Genomic DNA, 22011 nt, shown 5'->3' on the forward strand with positions numbered 1-22011 from the left:
CTGGCATGGTGCTGAGAGGGAAATGGGCAGGCTGAATGCCCCACTTATGGCTTTCTGGATTGATTCCTAAGAAGCTTGAGTCACCACACACTTCCCTGATTCTGTCCCCTCTTTCTCTCTTACCATGTACAAATGTGCATACACAGTCACAGTCACTCTCTCACACACATTGATCAGAAAGTATTGGCATTGAACACAAATTAATTCTACTCACATGTCCATATGAAATGTCAAAGGGACAAGTTTTTCCTCAAATTTGTGCTTGCACTCATTCAATAGAGATTTTAAAGATTATCAGGGTATTTCAGCCTCTGCCTCCTACCCCTAATACTATCTATTGTTTTTGCAACTGAAACTTGTAATAATTGCTACAAAGAAGAATGGAACTAGGTGACAAGATAAAGTTACAGGAGTTTTGAAGTTTTGAGAGAGTTGAGCATCAAGAGAGAGGACATGGTGACTCTTAACTAGATGGGTGAGAAGCATCTGGTTGTGGCAGCATTAGAGCTCCTTTTGACTCTTGGGAAAGTGCTGGGTACCATCAGCCTTGGAATTCCCCTACAGAAATGGATGGATGAGCATTCAGGCTCTGGTGGCTGACCCATGAGCTTACTAGAAAACAGAAAAAAGACTTATTTTGGGTATTCCCATTAGATGTTAATGATGTCTGAATTCATTTTCTCCTGAACCCCAGAACTCTATCTCAGGCAAAGACATTTATTTAAGTGATGGTTGTAGTATTAGTGTTAAGCTATATAGCTAAGGTAACTCCAAAGGCAGTGAAACATTTGGTGACCTGCTAGCTTCTAATTGCTTTCGTAGGAATTCTGGGTGGTTAAATATGAGCCCACTTTTTCCTAGAGATACAAACCTCTAGTGGGATTTTGTTTATTTGTTTTTTTGTCAGTGCTAGGGATAGAACCCAGAACCTCGTGCATGCTAGGCAAGCATTCTACCACTGAGCTCCCTACCCAGCCCTCTAGTGGGGTTTTGAACAAAGTATCCTGTCATGCTCATAATGGCTTATTTGTTTCCTGTGGTGGACCAGCTGTGGTCTGTTGGTGACTGCCAAGACCACCAGGTTGACTAGGATTCAGAGTGTGTCAGGAGGAAGGGCTGCCATGATTGATTGATGTCTGCCTAAGGCAGGGACCAGGGGACTGATGGCAGACTTCCATCTTGAAATTAAGATTTTTACCTTTGTGTGTTGCTTCATACCTGCTCTCATGCTGATTCTCTGATGACTTAGAGAGTGGCCTCAGAGGTAGTCCTTGCCCCCGCCCCCCCCCCCCCCCCGTCATTGAAGTCCTCATCCACTATGAAATGAAGCTCCAATTTCTTTCCCTAAACCACAGCATGGAGGGCTGTGCTCATCTTTGCTGGGGTCAGCCATTATTTCATTTACTTGAAGAACTAGATGCCATTGAAACTCAGCTGTGTTGTTAGAAAACCAGGGTCTTGGTTCATTGTGTGGTCTTTTTTATTTACCACCCCTGGATCTATAGATAAACTTTCTAGGATGTAAGACAGAGAGACTTTGGATTCCATGGCTGTTAGACATCTGGTAATTGTCAGGTGTCATGGGAAACATAAGAACTCTACACATGGCAAGGAGTTCATGGAGCTTGGCAAGGGACTTGTCAGCTTAAAGCCTGGTACTGAGGACACTGGGGTTTCTGTTTCTGGGGAGGTCCCTGTCCTTAGGGAGTTCCATTAGGATTCCTGCCCCAGACCTTGTTCCTCTGTTTAGTGCTTTTCTTATAAATTCTGATCTTCCCGCATTCTCCATATTTTACTGGTCTTTAAAATTGATACTGTGGTAGGAGTCAGAGGCCTTCAGGTTTGCTCTTGGGGTCAGCCATGCAGCAGGTCCATCCAGAAATCTCAATTGTTCAGGGAACCAAGAAGGCTGTGTGTGTTTGGGGCATGCTGGCTGTGTTGGAGGGATGGAATGCAGGAACCATTTGTGGGAGAGGAGGTTGGATATAGTCTTCAAGGCCTGCCTGTCCTCCCATCACCCAGCCTCCTCCTTCAGTTCCTCCAGCAGCCTGTCTTCCCCTCACCTCTAGGCTTCTGCACAAGCTGGTCCCTCTGCTGGTCCATCTACTTCCCCTGGGTGATAGCTGCTCTTTCTTCTGTCTCAACTTAGATGTTACTGGAAGGTTTCCTCTGGTCTCCTAAGACAAGGTTCAATGTCTCCTAAGTGTTTCACCTGATACACCTTCCCACATATGTTATGTAGGATATTAGAGTGACATGCTCACACCTTGCCCTGCCTTGCAGGCTCCTTAAGGGTTGTTAGCCACTGTGTAGACACCTGGCACAGTGTCTACATGTAGTAGGTGCTCCATGGCCATTGATTGGGCACATGGGTAGGCACAGCAAGGCAGGGGGAGCTGATAGAGGACTATTAAAATTGAGGTTCCCTCGTGTGATTCTGTGTGTGCATAGATGGGTCTCCAATTGCTAGATACTCAAAATCCCATGACCTGTTTTCCAGGTAGCCCCTTCAGGGTTCCTGTGAAGGATGTTGTGGACCCCAGCAAGGTCAAAATTGCTGGCCCTGGGCTGGGCTCTGGCGTCCGAGCCCGCATCCCACAGTCCTTCACGGTGGACAGCAGCAAAGCTGGCCTGGCCCCATTGGAAGTGAGGGTCTTGGGCCCCCGAGGTAAGTATGTGTCCTGCCTCCCTGCCAACATCACTTATCTGGGTGGGGTAGCCATGACCCAGAACAGGTACTTTGCTTTCAAATATGATCATGAACTTAAGATTACATTTCTTAAGTTATTTTATTGCTGATAATCTAGCTAAACTGTAAAAGATCCTGCTTAAAAGTAGGCAGGCCTGTTATTTCTCTAGAAGTCTGTCTTCCCCCATCCCCTTAACGAAATGGCCTTAAACTTCTTTCTTTCTTTCTTTTTTTTTTTTTTTTGATACTAGGGATTGAATTCAGGGACACTTGACCACTGAGCCATATCCACATTTTATTTACAGACAGAGTCTCACTGAGTTGCTTATCACCTCACTTTTCTGAAGCTGGCTTTGAACTCACGATTCTCCTTCCTCAGCCTCCCGAGCTGCTGGGATTATAGGTGTGCACCATCGTGCCCGGCTCTTCAATTTCTTTTAATAATTTCACTTGTTAGAGTAGCTAGTTGAAGCAAGTAGTATATGGGCTCTCATGTAAAATTACTGCTATTGCTACAAGCAACTCAGTGAGACCCTATCTCTAAATAAAAGTCCCTGGTACCAAAAAAAGAAAGAAAGAAAGAAAAAAAAATGTTGCTACTTCTTCATTACCTACTTCAGCATTTAAGAGGTGTCTAAGGGGGAAGTCCAGATGTATGGAAGGGGTGGGATTTGAAGGCAGTAATTCTCTTTGAGATGCCTCCAGGCTCATGTAGAAAATTCTAGAATCTCTGAGAATGCTAGCTCTGTGGTATTGTGTGGTTCAGCCTCTGGGAGAGGAAAGAGGGTCTTTTGGGGAATGGGGTGGATGTGTTTTTTTTTTCCTCCACTGGCCTACCCTGTTTGCAGTCTCGAATTTAGGATTGGTGTGGCAAGCAGGGTATTTGGGGACAAAACCCCAAACTGTGTTGAAACATGACTTTTTTGGTAAGTGACCGCATTCACATTCCCTCTTTTGGCATTTAAAATGTGCCTTTATTCTCATACATAATTCTTAAATAATCTGGATTTTTCCCCTGTTCTGTGTTCTTGGCTTCCAGGAGTGACAAATAGGGGGTTCCTCCTTTTAAGAGGAACCTTCTCCTTAATGGGGTTCAGCAGGAGGTTAGGCCCTTTGAAGCTCAGGGCAGAAGTGGTTTGGGGGAAATGAGGTCATGGGACTGGACTCCAATTCTGTGAAGTTACTGAGCTTTACTGTGCGTGCATGCATGTGTTTGTGTGAAAGTTTTACTTAGATATCTTCTTTTATCATGGAGAACTCTCAAGTAACAGCCTTTTAATTTTAGCTGATGAGATGGATTCCCAGTCATGGCGCAGCCCCTTGAAAGCCATTTCAGAGTTCTTTAAAGGTGACCCGAAGGGTGACTTTATGGAGACAGGTTTGCATTTTTCCATTGGGCTGCTGCTTTAAATTATGTAACCTAAATTCTTTTTGCTGGCCTTGCCTCTAAAGTTGGCTTGTAGCTGCCTCACTTGCTTTATTTAATGAGCATGCTATGCTTTGATTAGCCTACCCTGCCATTGACCGATCTTGACTCTCATGTTAAGGACTGCAATCTGGAATCTATGAACACAGTGCATGCCTTGATTATGCTTTAACGTGATCTCTAAGCATCCCCTACAGAAATCACATTGGAGGTCCCCTCATCCCATGAGATTGACACCCTCACCTGCTCTGTACCTATACCCCAGCATGCTAGCATTTTATAGTGGTCTTAGCTCAAAAATGATCACAGATCTTGACTGGCCATCCCATTGGTTAACTTTTGCTGTTCAGCGTTCTGGACTTTTGGGCACTTTCTCAGCTACAGAGTAAAAATTGCCACATCCCAAGCATGCCTAACCAGCTTGAAAGGATATAGCATGTCCACAACATGTGCCTTCACCATACGCCCTCCAGCAGCAAGCACAGGCAGTCTCCTTAATTATACTCTAGGGCAGACTGAGTGTACTTTAGCCAACCCCAAAAGCTAAAGGTGTCTCTTGGGGTCATTTCTGCAACCATGAATTGGGGATCCTGTGATTTCTTAGGCCTATGATTATGGCCTGCTTGCCTTTATGTTACTCATCAGTGGAAACCAATAGCTCTTGGGGATAGATGTGATGCTGTTTCAGACGCAGCCAAGGGTGAAGTGAATTGGAGGCCAAGCAGTCACTCAGACCTCTCATCTTTGTCCTCAGGTCTGGTGGAGCCAGTGAATGTGGTGGATAATGGGGATGGCACACATACGGTGACCTATACCCCATCGCAGGAGGGGCCTTACATGGTCTCAGTTAAATATGCTGATGAAGAAATCCCACGAAGGTAAGTGCCTCTCACCTGAGGCATGGATCTAAACCAGCCTTAAGCCCACCCAGCTGCAGGATTGGCTAGCATTGCTGTGGTAGCCCCACCCACCTACTTCATTCATCCAGTCAGCAGATTTTATCCTGAACCTGTGTTTTCCACACACATTATACACTAGTTTGTTATTTGTGGTTCCCATCCTGCTGTCCTGCCTTTACTTTTATCCATCTTTAGTTTAAAAGCAAGCTGAAATTAAGAAGATGGGGAATTTTGGAAAAACAGGAATGTGTTAGTTTACCAGAAGCTCCCATTTGGTAACTGTGCAAATGGTTTTCTCATTAAGACAAAGGTCTTTACCACTTCATTTGAGAGTCTAATTGACAGTAAACATTCTCAGAAAGATGTTGAGTAGCAGCTTTGTTCCTTGTTTATACCAATACAAAAAATGTGTAAGTTCTTTAGCTCTGGAATAACATCAAAATTTTTTTTTAATCATGCCCCTTAAAATGGAAGACTTACCTCTAACCTTAATATATACATTTTATATGGAGATCAAAACATAGCTAGCTCTAGCTTTGTAGAAATTCATTATTTATGAATTACATTTGCATATTGCTTTACTTGTCGATTGTGTACCATGTAAAGCATACTAAATATAGAACAAGAATAAATATCATTATAGAATGAGATAAAATATTAAAGACTAGTATTCTTTCCATTTTGGTTACCATTGTCTTAGCATAATAAAAGTATTAAATAGGTTTAACCCCGAGTTTCCCAAACTAATTTGGGAGCCTGTCTTCCCTAAACTATTTATATTCCATGAAATGAACTCAGGGCAAGGCTGGTCTGGCATATGATGGCTACTACCTCATAATTCTAGATTTCTACTGGACTTAAGCCACTTTGATTAAACTCATTTTCTTATCTCCTATAGAAATACTCCTGTCAGTCCTAGTCTGGCTGTGTAAGAGAGGTCAGATGTGGCTGGACTGACCCATATCCTTACTGACGAGGGTATTTGTCTATCAAGTCCCTTTAAGGTCAAGGTTCTTCCCACATATGATGCCAGCAAAGTGACCGCCAGTGGCCCTGGCCTCAGTTCCTATGGGGTGCCCGCCAGTCTGCCCGTGGAGTTTGCTATCGACGCCAGAGATGCTGGGGAAGGCCTGCTTGCTGTCCAGATAACGGTAACCTTGAACTGTTTTTTTGAGCCAAGCCTTATTAGTAAGACCTAATTTTCTCGCCAAGGATAAGAACAAGGGTTTTCGTAACTAAAACCAGAACTGATGCAATTATTTGTTAGATTTTCCAAGAGTCACTGTATGTGTGGGAGAATAAGCATGCTCACCTGAGAGGCTTTATTTATTTATTTATTTATTTAGGTGGTGCTGGGGATTGAACCCAGGGCCTTCTGTTTGTGAGGCAAGCACTCTACCAACTGAGCTCTATCTCCATCCCAACCTGAGAGGTTTAACTCTGGGTATCACTTTGTAGTAAATCTCCTGTATTTTCATGTTACATCTCTGTTTTTATTTTTTAAATGTTTTAAATTACCTATTGGATCATTTGGGACTACTTTCTGCTATATATCCCAGTAAACCTCCAAATAAGTATGGCTTCAACATAAGATCATCCTCTCTTGGTAAAGAAGCCAGGTGGTAAGCCACTGAGGTATTCTATGGCTCTCCAAGGGAACCAGCTCCATCTCTGTGCTCCTCTGTCCTAATGTGTGGCTTCTGTCTTTAAGTTCTCCTCATGACCATGAGACTGTCAGTGCTCTGGCCATCAGATCTTCATGGCAGGCCAGGAGGAGGAAAAAGGGAAGATGGAGAAGTGGGGCGCTCTTCCAACTCAGTCAGCTATCTTAAGCAGCCCCATCAGAAGACTTCCAGCCTGTCTCATTTGGTAGAAGTTAACCATCAATCACATGGCCATGTCTGGTACCAAGGATGCCAAGACATGGAGCTTTGTATTTTGGGGGCTATGTACCTCGCCAAGAATGAGGGAGTCCTATTAGTAAAGGACACAGTGAGAGTACATGTAGCAGCATGTGAGCAGGAGATTCTCCCCTTACCTCTGCATTTCATGCATTTGGAGCTAAAACATTATTTGTTTACTTAACAGATCATTGTGGCATGATCTGTGACCCTGTCCTCTGCCTACCAACACAGCAGAACAAGATTATATTAAGCCATCACTTCTGTCTCCTCCCACTAAAAGCACGAATCAATGAGCAAGATATGTCAAGGATTTCCATGAACTTGCTCTACCTGTTGGAAGCAACATCCTGAGTAGCATATCTCTTTTATCCACAGGACCAAGAAGGAAAACCCAAAAGAGCCACTGTCCATGACAATAAAGATGGCACATATGCTGTCACCTACATCCCTGACAAGACTGGACGCTATATGATTGGGGTCACCTATGGGGGGGATGACATCCCGCTTTCTCCTTACCGCATCCGAGCCATGCAGTCGGGTGACGCCAGCAAGTGCCTGGCCACGGGTGAGTGCAGGGTAACATTAGGGCCAGGAGGGTGGGTTGTGGAGTCAGAAAGTCAGGTTCTAGCCCTTCTCTGCCACTTAATAGCTGTGTTATCTGGGCGAGTTGCTCAATCTCTCTGAGCTTCAGTCATACATAGATTGAAGATCTATTTGGGGAACATTCAGGTTCAAGAAGTTCTTGCATGGGTCAGAGACAGGATTATTGCAAAAATTAAGTGAGGGTGAGGCATGAAAAATGCTGAGCACAGTGCCAGGTTCACGGGAGCTATTTATTATATCACTTTTGAAGTGGCTATATTTGTTGAGGTCTCAACTATGATGGTGACTCCCATGAGAAGCTGCAATTTTCTGCCTTCATGAGTAGATGGTTGAGTTATTTAAGATTCAGGAGCATTTCAGTTCAGCATCAGAGAAACACATGAAAGGATCTAGGGTTTTCCTTTCAGGAATTCTCCATGGATAACTGAGCCTCACTGTTCCTTCAATTTCTTAGGCATGAATAGTTGACTGTCATGGGCCTTTCAATTTGTAAGAATAGCTCCTGCAGCTCAGGGTTGCTGCTCAAGTAGATTTCAAAACATGAAATGAAATAGATTTGCTTCTCTTGGACCTGGGTTTTTTTTTTTTTTTTTTTCTTACTCTGGCTTTTAGGTCAGGGTTGTCAACTGCTCCTCTTGGCCCTTTTTGTCTTACTCATTGCAAAAATTAAGAAATTTTGAAATGTTGGCCAGATTGCCACCCCCGTTCCTGTAGTGACCCCTGACCCTAAAAGGGCATGTTAATGTGGGAAGGGGGTTTCTTTTTGCTTTCCAGACTCTGTTTCCTCCCCTAGCACAACCAGAGTCCTGAGCAGAATACTCTCCTCAACAGTGTGGTTCCTGTTGGCCGTATCTCTTGGTCTGTCCTTCATGGCCTTCCACAGATTGGCTCCAGTCTTCTCCTCTACCTACCCTCTGTGCAAATGTTCTTACCACTCCCTGATGCACCTAAACTTCATGCTCATTTTTGCTGATGTGTTTTTAGTTTACACTTCTCTGTACTTTCTGATTTTATATAGATCCTGGGTAAAGGAGTGCCATAAGTCAGAGAAAGAGAATGGCTATTGTTTGGAAAGAGATTACTAAAAAAATGCCTATCCTTCAGAGTTGAACCATTTTTTTCTTTTTTGGGGGAGTGAGGGGGGAAGATTGCCCTCTATCAATGCGGCAACTCTGAGATGTAAATTCTTAGAACCTTTGAATAGGTGGGAGGTGGAACACTTATCAGAAGAACGATTGATTATTTTATCTATGACTCAGTCCCTGCTCAGCCATTTCCATGGCAGATAGAGCTGTCATTCTTAGCACTGGCCCACATCTGTCTTGTTAGACTATAAGCATCTGAGAGGAGGGACTGTGTCTTGTTTCCCTTTGTATGGGCCTGGCTCTTAAGAGCATGCCTAGTGTGTTTGCTGATGATAGTCGACGTTCATCTCCATACCCTTGGACATGAGCACACCAGGCTATTTCCTTTGGAGCTGGGGGGGACTCAGAAATGACAGTTGCTCTTATTTATGAAGGATGGGTGGGATACTCCTTAAGCGGCACCCACCCCCTCCGAAAAGTGATCTTTGGGAGAGTCCCATGTGGCAGCAGTTAAATGCCTAATATTTACAGCTACAAGCAGCACAAATGTGTATGATTTGTTCTTGGGCCTCTGGAGTATGTGTCCCTGCTCATGCTTCTATTATCTTCTCCTGAACCTTTCCGCAGGTCCTGGCATTGCCCCCACTGTGAAAACTGGCGAGGAAGTGGGCTTTGTGGTGGATGCCAAGACTGCTGGGAAAGGGAAAGTGACCTGCACAATTCTTACCCCAGATGGTACTGAGGCTGAGGCTGATGTCATTGAAAACGAGGATGGCACCTATGACATTTTCTATACAGCCGCCAAGCCCGGCACTTATGTGATCTATGTGCGCTTTGGTGGTGTTGATATTCCAAATAGCCCCTTCACTGTCATGGTAAGTAAAATTCCTTCTCCAGAGTGTGCTCTTTTTAGCAGATATAGTAACAGCAGCCATTTGTTGAGCCCTGACTAGGATATCCTCTTCCACAGAGTCACGACCTCATAGAGCCCTCGCATAATCTCCAGAATCATAGAGACCCTTTAGCTCTAAGGTTTTGGGGGAATCTCATCAGCCACCAAAGTATCTGTCATGCAGAGGGACTTGGACAATGCCCTGGCCTAAGCCCAGTTCAAAAAAGTTCTCTTGAAAAATACACTTTTATAAAACAGAAAGGAAAACATGACAGTTTTCACTCTGCTAGTTCTTCCTGTCTACCTCCATGGTTGGAGAAGAGAGAGTCCTGAGGCTTTTCTGTTTGCAGATTTGATTCTCTTATCTCAGGACTGAAAGTACCTGCAGTTGTTTTTAGGGAAGATTCATACTTTACATATTAGAGGGGAAACACCTTGTCTTTTTTTTTTTTTTTTAATAGTTGTAGATGGACAGCATGCCTTTGTTTTATTTATTTTTAATGTGGTGCTGAAGATCTAACCCAGTGCTTCACACATACTAGGCAAGCGCTCTGCCACTGAGCTACGGCCCCAGCCCAACACCTTGTCTTTTGAAGCAAGGAACATCTGGAATAGAAAGGAACCAGCATGTGAACATCTGGGCTAACTCATAACTAGAGTCTTTAATTTTCAATTTTTTGGTTGAAATAATCAAATCTTCCTCTAGTTAGGTTATTCCACCAGGAGTGGGGATAGAACTTTAGGAGAATTACCTTATGTAACCCTCAGGACCAAGCCTGTTGGCCCTTTTACAAATGAGGCGTGCCTGGTCTAGACAGATACCAGGTGCCTTCCAGTCTCCCTCCCTATGCCCTTTGATGCAAGGAGCAGCCTCCATCCTCCACAGATTCATAGGCCCCTGATGACCTGGCCCTGCCCACAGCCTGCAAAGTGCTTTGTAATTATTTCTTGTTGTGCAGCGATGGAGAAGGACATAAAGGTTCCATTCCAAACAGAAGCCCGAGGACTTTCTTCCAAACAGTCTATAATCTATTATAGCTTTTTTTCTTTTCCCTTGACATTTGTATGTGTGTAAACATCATGCCAGAGGTCTGGAGGCTCTTTTCTATCTCAAGTATGTAAACACTTGTCAGCTTTGGATGTTGTCCATTGGGAGTGTTTTTCCCCTGCAGGGAAAAAAGCAGTGTAGCTCAAAAGTGTGTATCCTTATTATACAGAAGAGTCCCATTGTAGTTTTAAGAATCTGGTTTTTTTTTTTTTTTTTTTTTGTCCCTAGTGAGTTTTATGTTGTTAGAATTGGATGGAAGAGCAGCCTCCAAGTGAAGGTCATGGCTCTGCTGGTACAGTGGTCTGGGGATAAGAGACTCCAGATTGATAAGGTCAGAGTGAGAAAATCAGGGTGTAAAACATTGGGAACCATCTTAGCAGGTGAATGAGAGAGGCTGAAGTTGAGGCTTTTAACTTGGTTAGAATAAATGTCCCCTGATCCTTTAGTAAACAGGCAAGGATACTTTGTGGATGTTCACTACCCCCTGACCACTGCTGAAGGTAGAAAGGCATGATCCCTCATGGTACCTGGTTTGGTACTTTATTCTCCCATTTCACACTTTCCCTAAACATTTCTAAATGAATGACTTCCACTGGATAAGTTTTCTGCCTTCCCTTAGAGGGTTAAAGGCAAAAGGACATGGGCACCTGGCACTGCATTGGTAGTGTATATCTCAAGGAGACCGGCAAGCTGATTCAGTTAGGTTCATCACATACATGCCCATGACATCATGGATGAGCAGTTTTACTGCCTGTCACTGTTGAGAAGTCCTAGATCAAAGGCCATAGTCTAACTCTTGGAAGATCTTTCTCCTGGCCAGTGTAGCCCTGCATTCACCCCAACTTGAACAGGCCCTGCAAGGCCTGTTCCTAAACTAGCAGCTCACAAGGCCTGCAAACAGAGCCCTTCTTGCATATACTACAGCACATAAAAAGAGCTAACCTGAGCACAAGGCCCCTGTAGAAGAAGCCTTTGCTGCTTATTCTGTTATGACAAAAGAAAGATGTTGAGGGGCTACCTCTACATTGGGTCAGTTAGATCAGAAGCATGAAGTCTTGAGATTTTTAAAAAATGAATTTATACCAGTGACTTGATGCTGAGACAGGAGGATCACAAGTTCAAGCTGGTCTTGGCAACATAGCAAAAACCTCAGCAACTTAGGAGACCCTGTCCCCCCAAAATAAAAAGGACTGGGGATATAGCTCAGTGGTAAAGTGCCCCTGGCTTAAATCTCTGGTACCAAAAAAAAAAGAAAGAATGAATTTATTTAAAAAAAAAAAAAAAAAAACCCGAAGATATTTATCAAGTAAAAAGACCACTTCTTTCCTGACCCCATGCTTCAGAGAGGACTGGTGTCAGTTTTTCTCTGCTTATACAACAGATACCTCAGTTTTGTGCATGGGATCATAACATATGTTATTTTACAACTTGCTTTCTTTTTTCAATATGCCATAGATACCTTTCCACATTAATTAATCAATTTCAGTGCTTCTTCAGAATGGCCACTCAGTGTTCCCTTGGACAGTCTTATCACAATTTATTTGACCAAAGTATCTTACTGATGAATATTAGGTTGCTTCATTCTTTCACAAGTGGCTCCTAGTAGAATTCCCTGTGCACATCAGTCATCTATGGTGTCTCATGCCAGCATAGGCCTGCTAGAATTGGGATTCAGGGTTAAAGGACATGTGCATTTGACAATTAAAAAGAGAACACCAACTTGTCCTGTAAAAGGTAGTATGAATGTATCCTCCTGCTAGAGCAAGCCCCTTCCTGCTGTACCAGGTGGAGCAGTGGGGAGGAGGCAGCTCCCAGGTTGTAGCATTTGTTGAGTTACAATATCCCTCCAATGTGATTCCCAACTAATCTCCATTTGCCACTGACCAGGCCACGGATGGGGAAGTCACAGCCATGGAGGAGGCACCGGTAAATGCATGTCCCCCTGGATTCAGGCCCTGGGTACACCTTTGTTTTTGTTTTTTCTTTTTCCTTTTGTATTTCTGTGTTTACTCAACCTTCATTTCAGAAAAGCTGCCACCTGCTTCTCGGGATTGCTTAAGCCCTCTGGGTGTCCTGGTCATTGGTGTGTTCCTTCTACTGATCAGTCCATCATGATGATCCTGCTTTTTCTATAAGATCCACCTTTGTGTCAGCGTCCATGCTCCATGAATCGCCAGCCATCATGTCTGTGATCCCTCTTGGTGCAGTTTGTCTTCGTGTTTAAAGAGCAAGGTGGACAGTTCTCTGCAGGCCTCTTGCTGGCTCAGAGCTGCCACTTGTCCATTTGTTTTCTGTTCAGAGGCACAGCCACCTGCTGCTATTCTCTGGCACATAAAATGCACCTTCCTTTCCAGGCCACAAGCAACTAAACCTCTCCAGGTGGAGCCTCTTGGGACTTAGACATTGCTATGTCTTACTTTTCCACTTTCTTATGGGCTCTGCTGGGAATTTTACAAGCAGGCTGCTGAGTGAATTTCTAGCTATTCATCAATGGGACTTCTCCAATCCTTCAAGTTCTGCTCTGGGCCCTTTGGTTAGTTAGACACAGTGCATAGGCAGCCATATCCCCAATCTTGGCCTCACTGACTTGCAGAATTCCCAGCAGCTCTGCTCCCTATAGCTTCATTAGCTCATTTTGTTGCCCACTTGACCAGGTGATCACTGCTTCCTGTTTTTAGGTAACTGAAGAGGCGTATGTCCCAGTGAGTGACATGAATGGACTGGGATTTAAGCCTTTTGACTTGGTCATTCCATTTGCTGTCAGGAAAGGAGAAATCACAGGTAAGCCTTCTTTGCATTGGGAGCCGAGAATGGTATTGGGGAGGTACCACTATCCCACAGACCTAGGATCCTTAACCCAGTGCCCCTGGTGCTTGCTCTGGGGCATAGTCCTGTATTACTTTCTTAAGAGAGCCTGTGATTCCCTCTAGGTTTAGAATTGCTATTTTAGATACCTCCTGACTGTTAGTTTCCTCTTCCCCCCTTTTCTTTCTGCCTTTTCTTTTTTTTTTTTTTTTAATATTTTTTAGTGTTGACAGACCTTTATTTTATTCATTTATTTATATGCGGTGCTGAGAATTGAACCTAGTGCTTCACGCATGTGAGGCAAGCTCTCTACCACTGAGCCACAACCCCAGCCCCTCTGCCTTTTCTTATTTGCCCACTTTTCCAAATGCAGTTGATGCTGAGGTTGGTTATACAAGAGTTACTTTCTCTCCTTGCCCCTTTCTAATGCCAGCTTCTCTTTGAGTAAATGTTCTATTTATCCTTCTGGTTTTGTGGTCCTCTCAAATCCTATTTGAGCTTCTAATTTGCCAGTGAAACCCTTTACTTATGAGTTGCCTGCTGCATTTTTTGGAAGCCAAAGGGAACCAAAAAAAGCAAAATAGGTCTCCATTTTCCAGCTGTGGGACTTGGATGTTTTAGGCAGCATCAGTCTTCTTGGGTCTGAAAACCTGTGTTTTGAGGACGTTTCTGTGTTGTGCTCAATTTCTTGGAGAAAGTCACCACGAGCCCATTACCCTGTGTCCCTGTGCTCCACAGGAGAGGTCCACATGCCTTCTGGGAAGACAGCCACACCTGAGATTGTGGACAACAAAGATGGAACAGTAACCGTCAGATATGCCCCCACTGAGGTCGGGCTCCACGAGATGCACATCAAATACATGGGCAGCCACATCCCTGGTAAGTAGGATTCAGCAGCATGGCCAGCAAAACCAGCAGGACTCTACGATTCAAGGACCTGAAAAGCTGGGGGGCTGGCAGACGTTCCAGGCAGGCCGTGCAATAAATGGTTCTCAGTGGCAGGCTTAGGGAATGCAGCCTTGGCATCCCTGTGAAACCAGGAAGCCTAGGATCCCAGCACATCCAGCCAGTTTCCTGAAGAGATGATGCAGCTCTGCCTCCTGGGTCTCAGTGCAAGCCTTCAGGCCTGTGGTTGTTTGTCTTTGTTGCTACATGATGGAGTATGACCAGAGGTCAAGCTGGGAGAAAAATGTGAGGCGCAGTGAGGGACTTTCCAGCCTGGCCTGCAGAACCCTGTGTGGTGTGGGCTTTGGGGCAGGGTCAGAGCAGGAACAGAAGGGTGGACAGCCTTGACGAGGAAAGCCAGCTCAAGTTTCGTGGCCATCAAACATAGTGCTAGTCTTGTTCTTTTTTTTTTTTTTTTCTTTTGTCTTTGTTCAAATATTTTTTAGACTCATTTTTTGAGTAAGTAGCATATTCACATGGTTTAAAAACAAAAGCCATGTGGAGAACTCTTCCCCACCCACCCACTCATTTCTTCCATCTACCCTCTTCTTGAATATATTAGTGATTTCTTATGCTTGATTTCAGGATATTTTAAGAAATGGATTAGGCACCCCCACCTCCCCATAAACATAAATAGTAGCATCTGTACACATTTATCTATCTTTGCTCTTTTCATCTCTCACATGGACCTTCACCCTGTTTGGATGAGCCATTATATATGTGACCAATTTCCTTTCAGAGGGCATTTTGGGTTCCACCTTTTAGCTGTCACCAGTCTTTTTACATCCATCTTCTCACATTTTTCACTGGGTACCTGTGGGAGTTAGGCCTTAGAGGTGTGGGACACAGGTGCTGTCTTCTGTGGGTTGGCTATATCTTGCCAAATTGTCCTTCCTGGGGGCTACTCCATCCATACCCCCACCAGCAGTGGAGGAGAGCACCTGCCTCTTCACAGTATGGACAGGGAAATGTGCTTTCAGATTTTTGGATCTTTGTGAGTATGAAGTTGAGGAAAGCAGTATCTCAAAGTTGCTTTATTTGCATTTCTCTTGTGAACCAGATCGAGCAACTGTCCATACATTTGAGTGCTGTTCGTATTTCTTTTGCTGTGAACTGAACATTTTTATCCTTGGTCTATTTTTCTATTTGGTTACTGGCCTTTGTCATATTGATTTTGGAGTACAATGTAAATATTGGAGAAATTAGCCCTTCATGATAGCAGTTGCTAATACTTGTCTGAGTTTCGCATTTCCTTTTGTTTATGTTGGTATGTATGCATGATATTTAAAAAACAAATGTATTATCTACAACTATTTAAATATTCTAGAGATACAGATAGTAGAGAGAGTAAGAAAATGTCTTTCTCACATTGCCTTTCTACTCCCTGCCTGGGTAAATCAGATGTTTCTCTGTATCCCTGCTAACATGCATACAGTTGTGTTCTGTTTTGTTTTTGAAAGAAAGACAAATTGGTATTAATATTATATAGCAACTTACTTTTTCTCTTTTTAACACAACCTACTATAGATAATCTCTCAAGTTAGAACACAAAAATCTCTCTCTTTTTTATTTTTAAATGGCCAACAAATAGACCTATTTCTCCTGTATCGTTGGACACTGGGGTCTTTTCCTGATTTGCACGTGAACACTGTGGGAATTAAAGTGTTCTTTGCATAGGGCTGGGAATGGATCCCCACTGTGGGATCCATTACTATCTCCCTAGATCAATAAGGACTTTCGTTTTGAATGGCACAGGCAAATGGCCTTCCAAAAAAGACTTTTCCAGACCTTTCCCTCTAGTAGTAGATCATTCCCTCTCATACAGTGCAGTGATTCCTCTGCTTTAGCCACTGGCCCCCAACCCCAGTCTGGAGTAGCCCTGGGCACTGTTTTTCTCTTGTGAAGGAATGATACTCATTTGACCCCCTCAGAGTCCTAATGTGGTGAGGCAAGGCATCTCCTTTTATCTTCCGCCTCTCCTCAGGAACCGCCTGTGGTTGGGTGAACTAACATTAAAATACCTGTCATCTGAGTGTTCGTTTATCATCTAATGAATTCCAATTTTGTGTTTTTCTTTGGCAAACCCAGAGAGCCCTCTCCAGTTCTATGTGAACTATCCCAACAGTGGGAGCGTTTCTGCATATGGTCCAGGCCTGGTGTACGGAGTAGCTAACAAAACGGCCACTTTCACCATTGTCACCGAGGATGCAGGAGAAGGTACTGGGTGGTTTACATGTTTATGTGCTTCTGGCCTTTCATTTGGGGAGTTAAGTGGACATGATTCCAGGGAAGCTTTTTAAAATGAAATTATTACCAGGTACTGTGGCACACACCTGTAGTCTCAACACTGGGAGGTTGAGAGGGGAGGATTACTTGAACCCAGGAATTTGAGACCAGCCTGAGCAATGTAGCAAGACTTTGTCTCAAAAAAAAAAAAAAAAAGAAAATATTGAGTAGTAATATTTGCATTATCTTTTCTCTCACATAGATCTATGTATCCTTTAGGTCGACTCTGTCTTCTACCTATTACAGAATTTCTTTTTCTGGGGACAGAATCGATGGCTTTGAGCATGCTAACCAAGCACTCTATCTACCACTGAGCTATATGCTCAGTGTTCCAATACATACATTTTTGAAGTCCTGTGTTCCAATTAAAATCAAATTTGTACTATGAAATATTTTATATGACTCACCTGGAATTAACGTGCTTTTGTTGAAGATGTTCTTCTTGTCCTTTTTGCACATGTATCCACAGATCCTCCTGTAAGTTACTTTAGCGACTCATTCTAGTTAAAGCTCCGTGCCCATGTCCTCTGTATTTCCTAACCTGTGGTTCTAGTGGATTTCTGTGATGGTGTCTAGCTAACAGGGATAGAATGTGTGTGGCACCACCCTGTATGTGTTACTGACCTACAGGGCTCCATGTCATTCTTGTCCCACACATCCTGAAGAGTTAGGGGTTACTAGAGAGAACCCAAGGCAGACAATGGGGTGTCTGCCCAGTGAGCTTTTCCCTCTTGTAAATTGCTTCTTTGTTACCTAGGCCCCTTGTACAGCACACACATGGAGTGTGTCAGCCTGTTGTCCTTGGCATCAGGGTTGCCATGGCTAAGTTGTCCCTGTGGAGACAAAGTCTCTTAACTGCCCTCCCTCCCTGGTTCATTCACAGGTGGTCTCGATTTGGCTATTGAGGGACCCTCGAAGGCAGAAATCAGCTGCATTGACAACAAAGATGGGACGTGCACCGTGACCTACCTGCCTACACTGCCAGGCGACTATAGCATTCTGGTCAAGTACAATGACAAGCACATCCCTGGCAGCCCCTTCACAGCCAAGATCACAGGTGGGTTCCCCGGTTTGCTAGGGTCGTCCTCATGGGACGATATACCTGCCTCAGACAGCCATTCTCTCTGCATGAGACCAGGGGTGGCAAGCTGTATCTGTCTGAATTTAGGTTTCATAGAGACTCTTTGGAGGAACATCCATGGTGTAAGTCCACCTTCAGGCAGGCTAAATTCTTCCCTTCACTGATAACCTAGGGAAAAACAAAAGCTACCATTTCGAGGGTGATTATTTTATGCCAGTATAACTTCATCATGCAAAGAACAAGCCCTCAGAGAGAGGCATGCAGACAATACTGCATGAGTACAATAGTTCAGAGAAGTCCAGCATCACTACCAGGCAGTTTTTCTGTTCTCCATTTTATAGATGAGAAAACCATGGCTTGGTAAGGTAGTAGCTTAGTTGAGTTCTCGTGTGGGTATTCTAAGATTCAGGATAAGTTATCCTATTCCAAAGCTCATGTTCCTAACCTCTATTCCACCTGCTGGGTTTGGTTCTAATTTTCAGTGGGTTATAAGGAAAAAATACAAGTTGAGGTTCATGTCCCCATGGTGTTTCAACCTGTCTGAAGCAGTCAGTAGCCCTCTGTGGACCACGATCAGTGTGTCCCTGAGAAATGCCAAACCATAACAACAGGTGGGAAGCGCCTTCCATTTCCATTCAAAAAGTGGCCTATAAGGATCCACATCCCCAGCTCCTGCCAGCTCCTAGTCTTCCCTTGAACCAGGCATGAGTACCAATCATTCTTTGTTGGTCCTGTGTGCTCATGGTCAGAGCCACATTTTGTCACTTAACTGGGTATTTAATTCTTACCTGTTAATCTGTCAGTGGCATTTGGAGTGAGGGCTTCCATGCAGCCACATGTAACAGGAGCCTTGTTGGGACTGTTTCCCAGATGACAGCAGGCGTTGCTCCCAGGTGAAGTTGGGCTCAGCTGCTGACTTCCTACTTGACATCAGTGAGACTGACCTCAGCACACTGACAGCCAGCATTAAAGCACCATCTGGCCGTGATGAGCCCTGTCTCCTGAAGAGGCTGCCCAACAACCACATCGGTGAGTGCCTTCCAGGTGGTGAGCTCGGACTCATGGCTGGGGGATGGGCTCCTGAGGTGCTTTCTTGGTGGCACATTGGAGTGTGACATGGTAAACTTGTTGGGTCGCATGCATGAAGAAAGTCTTCATTCTGATATTGACACCCTTGGATACTCTGGGTTGTTGTAAATTTAGGAAGGAAATTGTCAATTACAATTTTGAGAATATGACATTCCCATTTCTCCACTTTCTCTCCTCCATCTCCTTCTTTCCTCTTACATACCTCAATGTATGTTTTGGTCCAGGCATCTCCTTCATCCCCCGGGAGGTGGGTGAACACCTGGTCAGTATCAAGAAGAATGGCAACCATGTGGCCAACAGCCCTGTGTCCATTATGGTGGTCCAATCGGAGATTGGTGACGCACGCCGAGCCAAAGTCTACGGCCGAGGCCTGTCAGAGGGCCGGACTTTTGAGATGTCTGACTTCATTGTGGACACAAGAGATGCAGGTCTGTGGCATGGTTCCAGGGAAAATATCCAGAACTTGTAAGAATTGGCTTTTTTTTGCTCAGTCTGCTTCATTTTTATCCTACCAACTCCCTTTTCTCTCTGAATAGTCTTTAAACTCAGAGAGGTCCTTGAGGGTCCTTTTACCTACATAATCATTTAAACCTCATGACCATGGAATGAGAACATATTTGTTTTATAAATAAAGAAACTAAGGTTCACAGGGCTTATACCTGCATTTGCTCCTGAGATTTGAACCCAGATCCACAACAACTCACAGACCTGTGTTTTGTTGCCTATACTGCCCTCAGTTTATTCTTCTCATGGTGAGTCTCCTGGTTTTACCCTAAGGTGTAGAATGTTGGGCCAGGTGGCCAAGGTAGTATTCTCCTGACTGGTTTCATGGACATGGTAGATGTTCATGAGGAAGGAGTCCTCTGGATAAAGCCTTGTTCAGCAGTTTAGTCACTGCATGACTTCTCAGAGGCTTTTAAACTGCTCTCCTGTCCCAGGCTCTCTAAATAGGGCTGATATTACTTTCTGCTGTCTAGAAATAGTTTGCATTTCAGGGGTCAGATGTCCCTTCTATAGTCAGTGGGCTCCCACTTGTCAGGGAGTTGCTATCAGAATGGCTGGGGGCTGCTGTGTTGCAGGTTATGGTGGCATATCCTTGGCAGTGGAAGGCCCCAGCAAGGTGGACATCCAGACAGAGGACCTGGAAGATGGCACCTGCAAGGTCTCCTACTTCCCCACCGTGCCTGGGGTTTACATTGTCTCCACCAAATTTGCTGATGAGCATGTTCCTGGTACGTGTTACATCTGTCCTCCTTTTCTGGTGCTTGGGATTTCTGTAAATGCTGTGCCTGGCCTCTGGGCACTCATGAGCACCTTGTTGGTTTTTCAGGAAGTCCATTTACTGTGAAGATCAGTGGCGAGGGAAGAGTCAAAGAGAGTATCACCCGGACCAGCCGGGCCCCCTCAGTGGCCACTGTTGGGAGCATCTGCGACTTGAACCTGAAAATCCCAGGTGGGTGCATGGGATCAGGGCATAGTAGTAGGCACCACAGAAAACCAATTCCAGGCCTAGCTCAGAACGCGTTACCTAAGTCAGCTCTGGTGACCTTTTTATTTCATTTCATTTTTTTTTTCAATATTTATTTTCACAGATGCCTAATTAAGAAAAATAAATTTATTTACCTGCTATCTTTCTCTTCTTCCAAATGAAAATGGCTTTATTATGTTACATGGGCAGAACATGGATATGCTTTTAGGTTTACTATTTGCCAAAAAGAATAATGTCAGTGACAGCACTGGTCACACTTCTAGATACAGATGCCAGTGTCTGGAAGGATTTAAGTGACATTGGCCCTGCAGTGGCCTTCTAACATTTCTACTCATCTCTTTCATGCCTAAAATTAGGAGGAGGGCTGTACCGCAAAACTGGGTGGGCCACATCCAGCCCTTTGGCGATGAATTTTTCCTCGTGGGGCCAATGAGCAGTAAACAGGCCACACAGTCTGTCTGGAATGTGGTTCTAGTTCTTTCTATAGGGATCCTCCCAAACAAAATTCATGGTGTCAGTGAGAGTTCTGAGCTCCTCCACCCATAAGCTGGCATGCACCGATTCTGCAGAGAAGGAAAATCAAAACTTGGGTGTGATCTCCTTGAAAGAGGACTGGTTTTCCTGTTCCTAGTATATTGTGCATCTATTTACTCTGCCTTCTCGGCTGTAGTTGGTAGGGTCTTCTTGGGTAGGCACATCAATGTTGGGTCACATGGGAATGTGTGAAGAAGCCTCATTACTATAAACTCAAAACAAGATCACTTTAAGCTGGGCATAGTGGTGCACACCTGTAATCCCAGTGACTCCAGAGGCAGAGGCAGGAGGATCACAAGTTTGAGGCCAGCCTGAGCAACTTAGAAAAATCCTGTCTCAAAATAAAAAGAGCTGTGGACGTAGCTCAGTGATAAAGTGCCCCTGGGTTCAATCTCTAGTACCAGGAAAAAAATTAAAAAACAAGATCACATTAGAAGAGTTGTATAGATTGTTTTGTGATTGTAAAAAGTGCATATGTCCCACATTGGAGGGAGAATGCATGGCCAGAAGGGGGATTGCTGGGTGGTACATTTCATATGTAGCCATGACTTGGCTGATGGCCCTCCAGAAATGTATTGGTGCCCATTTCTACATATTTTCCAACAGCACTGCCTTTCCTTCTCACTTTGGCCAACCTGATGGAAAAACACAGTATCTGGTTTTCATTTTCATTTCTTGAATTATTAGTGATGAGGACTGTGTTTGCATTTGCTTTGTGTTTCTGATTTTGCAAATTATCCATTCTGTTCTTTTTTGCTTATTTATTTCTTGGAATTATCTTTGTATTAGTGTGGACGCTTGTTCTTTGTCTTAAGTCTCTTGATGACTTTGTTATTCTTTTTGGTTACTTGGTAGCAGATGACTCTGGGAGGACACACAGTTCCCCTCATTACCCACATGGTCCCCTCTCCTCTGTTGGGGTGGCTCATCAGCTTCCAGATATCCTCAGGACCCAGGCTTTGGGCAGGGGGGAGGGGATCTCTTGGTCAGTTTGGATTGCTATAACATTGTAGATGAAGGACTACCAGCAGACATTTACTCCTCATGGTTGGTCAAGACTGGAAGTCTGAGATCAGGAACCAGCATGATTGGGTTCTGGGGAGGGTGCTCTTCTAGGTTGCAGCTGGCTGCCTTCTTGTATCCTCCCATGGTGGACAGCAGAGAGAAGCAGACTCTCCCAGCTCTTTTAAGGGGACTAATTCCATCCTGAAGGTTCTCCTTTCATGACCTCATCAA

The 22011-nt window shown here is 44.3% G+C and overlaps 1 protein-coding gene across 6 annotated transcripts in view; it reads left to right on the forward strand.

Moving 5' to 3' along the window:
• The window catches only part of Flnb (filamin B), a 144897-nt gene that overhangs the window by 105725 nt on the left and 17161 nt on the right, over window positions 1-22011 (forward strand). The window contains exons 25-39 of one of the 6 annotated variants that reach the window (XM_046452703.2): window positions 2501-2668; window positions 3975-4067; window positions 4870-4993; window positions 6009-6165; window positions 7294-7483; window positions 9234-9481; window positions 12434-12505; window positions 13225-13327; window positions 14090-14230; window positions 16385-16513; window positions 17466-17639; window positions 18534-18692; window positions 18977-19180; window positions 19832-19984; window positions 20083-20205. In XM_046452703.2, the coding sequence (XP_046308659.1) occupies window positions 2501-2668; window positions 3975-4067; window positions 4870-4993; window positions 6009-6165; window positions 7294-7483; window positions 9234-9481; window positions 12434-12505; window positions 13225-13327; window positions 14090-14230; window positions 16385-16513; window positions 17466-17639; window positions 18534-18692; window positions 18977-19180; window positions 19832-19984; window positions 20083-20205 (2238 nt within the window). The remainder of the gene's footprint in view (window positions 1-2500; window positions 2669-3974; window positions 4068-4869; window positions 4994-6008; window positions 6166-7293; window positions 7484-9233; window positions 9482-12433; window positions 12506-13224; window positions 13328-14089; window positions 14231-16384; window positions 16514-17465; window positions 17640-18533; window positions 18693-18976; window positions 19181-19831; window positions 19985-20082; window positions 20206-22011) is intronic. The other 5 variants (XM_046452704.2, XM_046452705.2, XM_046452708.2 and 2 more) reach the window with 5 other exon arrangements.

This window comes from Marmota monax, unplaced genomic scaffold (assembly GCF_021218885.2).
Source record: "Marmota monax isolate L192 unplaced genomic scaffold, Marmota_monax_Labrador192_F-V1.1 WCK01_AAM20220418_F8-fsc00042, whole genome shotgun sequence".
NCBI lineage: Eukaryota > Metazoa > Chordata > Mammalia > Rodentia > Sciuridae > Marmota > Marmota monax.